The sequence below is a fragment of the Pteropus medius genome, unplaced genomic scaffold, assembly GCF_902729225.1.
Source record: "Pteropus medius unplaced genomic scaffold, Ma_sr-lr_union100, whole genome shotgun sequence".
Taxonomy (NCBI): domain Eukaryota; kingdom Metazoa; phylum Chordata; class Mammalia; order Chiroptera; family Pteropodidae; genus Pteropus; species Pteropus medius.
Genome location: NW_024352784.1, coordinates 1,201,651 through 1,204,102, shown reverse-complemented (window position 1 = coordinate 1,204,102; position 2,452 = coordinate 1,201,651). Strand labels below are relative to the sequence as shown.

Here is a 2,452-nt window from a genome sequence, read left to right as displayed (position 1 = left end):
TTTTTATTTGCCTCTCCCTTCCTCTCTCAATTGTCTAATTCCTGTACTCAGAGGATTTCAGAGCTTCATGGGCTCTCAGAGTGCATTAGTTAAAGTCTCCAACCAATGCTAGTACAAGCCTCCACTTGGTCACAATACCATCAAGTAATTGAACACATTTTTAAAAAGTTGTATTTTTGAGACATTCTGTCTAAAATGTTTTTCTCCAAAATTTCTTCCTAAACTTTAGTCATCAGGAACCACAAAAAATAAGGAAGGCATTTTCTCTTTCTTGAGAAAGGCCTTTATCTACCAAAAGCCAAATTCCATTCCTCCTTAAACAAGCTTGCTGTTCTTTGATGTTGTTCTCTACGATAAACACATCCAGTTCTGATAAAAGTTTCTGAAAAGTTTTAAGCAAACTCAGGCTACCTGCCACTCTTTATTATCACTATTCCTGAATCAAGGTGGCCTTGGTTATGCCCACTGGAGATCTGCCCTCCTAACACCATAACCCATAATTTCTGAGATCTTCGTTAGTTTTCCCAATCAAAGACTCTACTTTTATTCTTGTCTCAAAGTGAAAAAAACAAAAAGAGAACATGAACATTTCTTGAACTCACCCTGAAGTTCTCAGGATCCACATGCAGCTTGTCACAGTGCAGCTCACTCAACTTAGCAAAGGCACTTTTGAGGTTGTCTAAGTTCTTAATAGCATCTCCAAAGGAGGTCAGCACCTTCTTGCCATGGGCCTTGACCTTGGGGTTGCCCATTATGGCAGAGGCAGAGGACAGGTTGCCAAAGTTGTCAAAGAACCTCTGAGTCCAGGGGTAGACAACCAAGAGCCTATGAGATGTAACCGTGGCAAATGGAAGATCAGACTTACAAAAATCTTAAAAGATTTTCCTAGTCAGTTTTTCATGCATATATTCACCATCCTCTCCCATGCATTGAACCCCAGTTCCTACCTGCCCAGGGCCTCGCCTCCAGCCTCTTCAACATTCACTTTGCCCCACACATTAGTGATAGCAGCCTTCTCTTCACCAGTAAAATGCACCATGATGTCAGGTCTGAGAGCTTATGGTGATCACAGAAGTGTTAGGAGCAGGTAAGTCTGCTGCTGGAGGGGTGGCCTTTTATTCTTTACGGCTGATATTCTGGCATCTTGTCCCCTGCAGTACTTGGAAATCATTGGTCAAGCCTGAACTGTGTCCCTCAGGGGTGGAGACAGGTCAGGAAAGGGTCAGCAATGAAGAATGCTGGTTTGTGATAATCTATTTGGTTCCTGAGACATCTTTCCTTTGTTGACTCCGACATCATTCCTTTGTTGACTCTTCCTTCATCTTCAACACAATTTTTTATTCATTCCCCACTTGTCTTCCCATGTCATCCTCTAGGATGACTTCCAACTCTCCCATTTTCCTTCTCCAAGGGAGACCCATAGAGAGGAGCTAAGCCCAAGATAAGGAAAGAGTTCCAGTCAAAACAGTTAATATTTGGGTTAAAGATGGTGACAAGGACAAGAATAGGGTCAAGAAAAATGCATTTGTGCCAGAATCTCAACCAGTTCTAGTTCTCTTAAGGAGTGACATATAACCAAGCCTCTGGTTCTTAGTTTTCTGAAGGAAACAAAACACATACATGATTACTTCAGGAAGGTGAACAGAGTAGCAAGGGATCCAAAATAGGACTAGGACCTAACGTACAATACCTGAGGGTGATTTCACAGAGAGGATGGACAGAATAAACTTATATCCCGCACTTCTCGGGTACCTTCTCTTTGTCCATTTCTCTGTGACTACAGGGCTATTTGGAGGAGATTGCTCTGGGCTCTCTTCTTGATTTTCTGTCCTACTTATACATCTTTACATTAATGAGACAGCTGAGGAGTCTGAAATTATTATTATTTTTTGTCTGAAATTATTTAAAACTAAGCTTTCTGATCAAACTGAGAAATAAATCAATGTTAATCAGGCTAGGAATTGGAGTCTGTTTAATGTTTGTTGTAGCCATTGATGTCAGAGGCTTCAAATTTCTCTAGAGTTCTTGTTTTTGAAGACTTTGGACTTCCCTAAGAACTCATCATAAAATAGAGTCTGCACTGATAACTTTTTAGTTGCAATCTATTGTTACTATACCTGTGTCCAGTTGACATGATAGTGAGGAATGGTGAAGGAAAAGCATTATATAAGTATATAATTAAATCTGTCTTTAGTGGACCAGTTTTCCTGGGTTGTGACCCTCACAAGTGTTTCCTAGCTTTTTCTCTCTTATGAAAGACAGGAAAGACTTCCTGAGTTAGACCACATAGCCTAGGTTGACAAGTCTAGGGCAAAAAAGAAAATATTCAATCTCTGAAGTAGGATAACAATAAATAAACAAGAAACAATTGGCTACTCAATGAAGAATAGCCCTTGGGTAAATAATTGTGTGTGTATGTGTGTGTGTGTTTTTTTTTTTAATTCATAGAGAT

At 40.0% G+C, this 2,452-nt stretch overlaps 1 protein-coding gene across 1 annotated transcript; it reads right to left on the bottom strand.

The window, feature by feature from the left end:
* Positions 1-554: 554 nt before the first annotated feature.
* On the bottom strand, positions 555-1,042 carry LOC120590476 (hemoglobin subunit epsilon-1-like). Its single transcript, XM_039848290.1, has 2 exons — positions 948-1,042; positions 555-825 (listed from the first exon to the last, which is right to left on the bottom strand). The coding sequence occupies exons 1-2, from the start codon at positions 1,037-1,039 to the stop codon at positions 555-557; spliced, it is 363 nt and encodes a 120-aa protein (XP_039704224.1). The 5' UTR covers positions 1,040-1,042.
* Between the last annotated feature and the right edge of the window lie 1,410 nt (positions 1,043-2,452).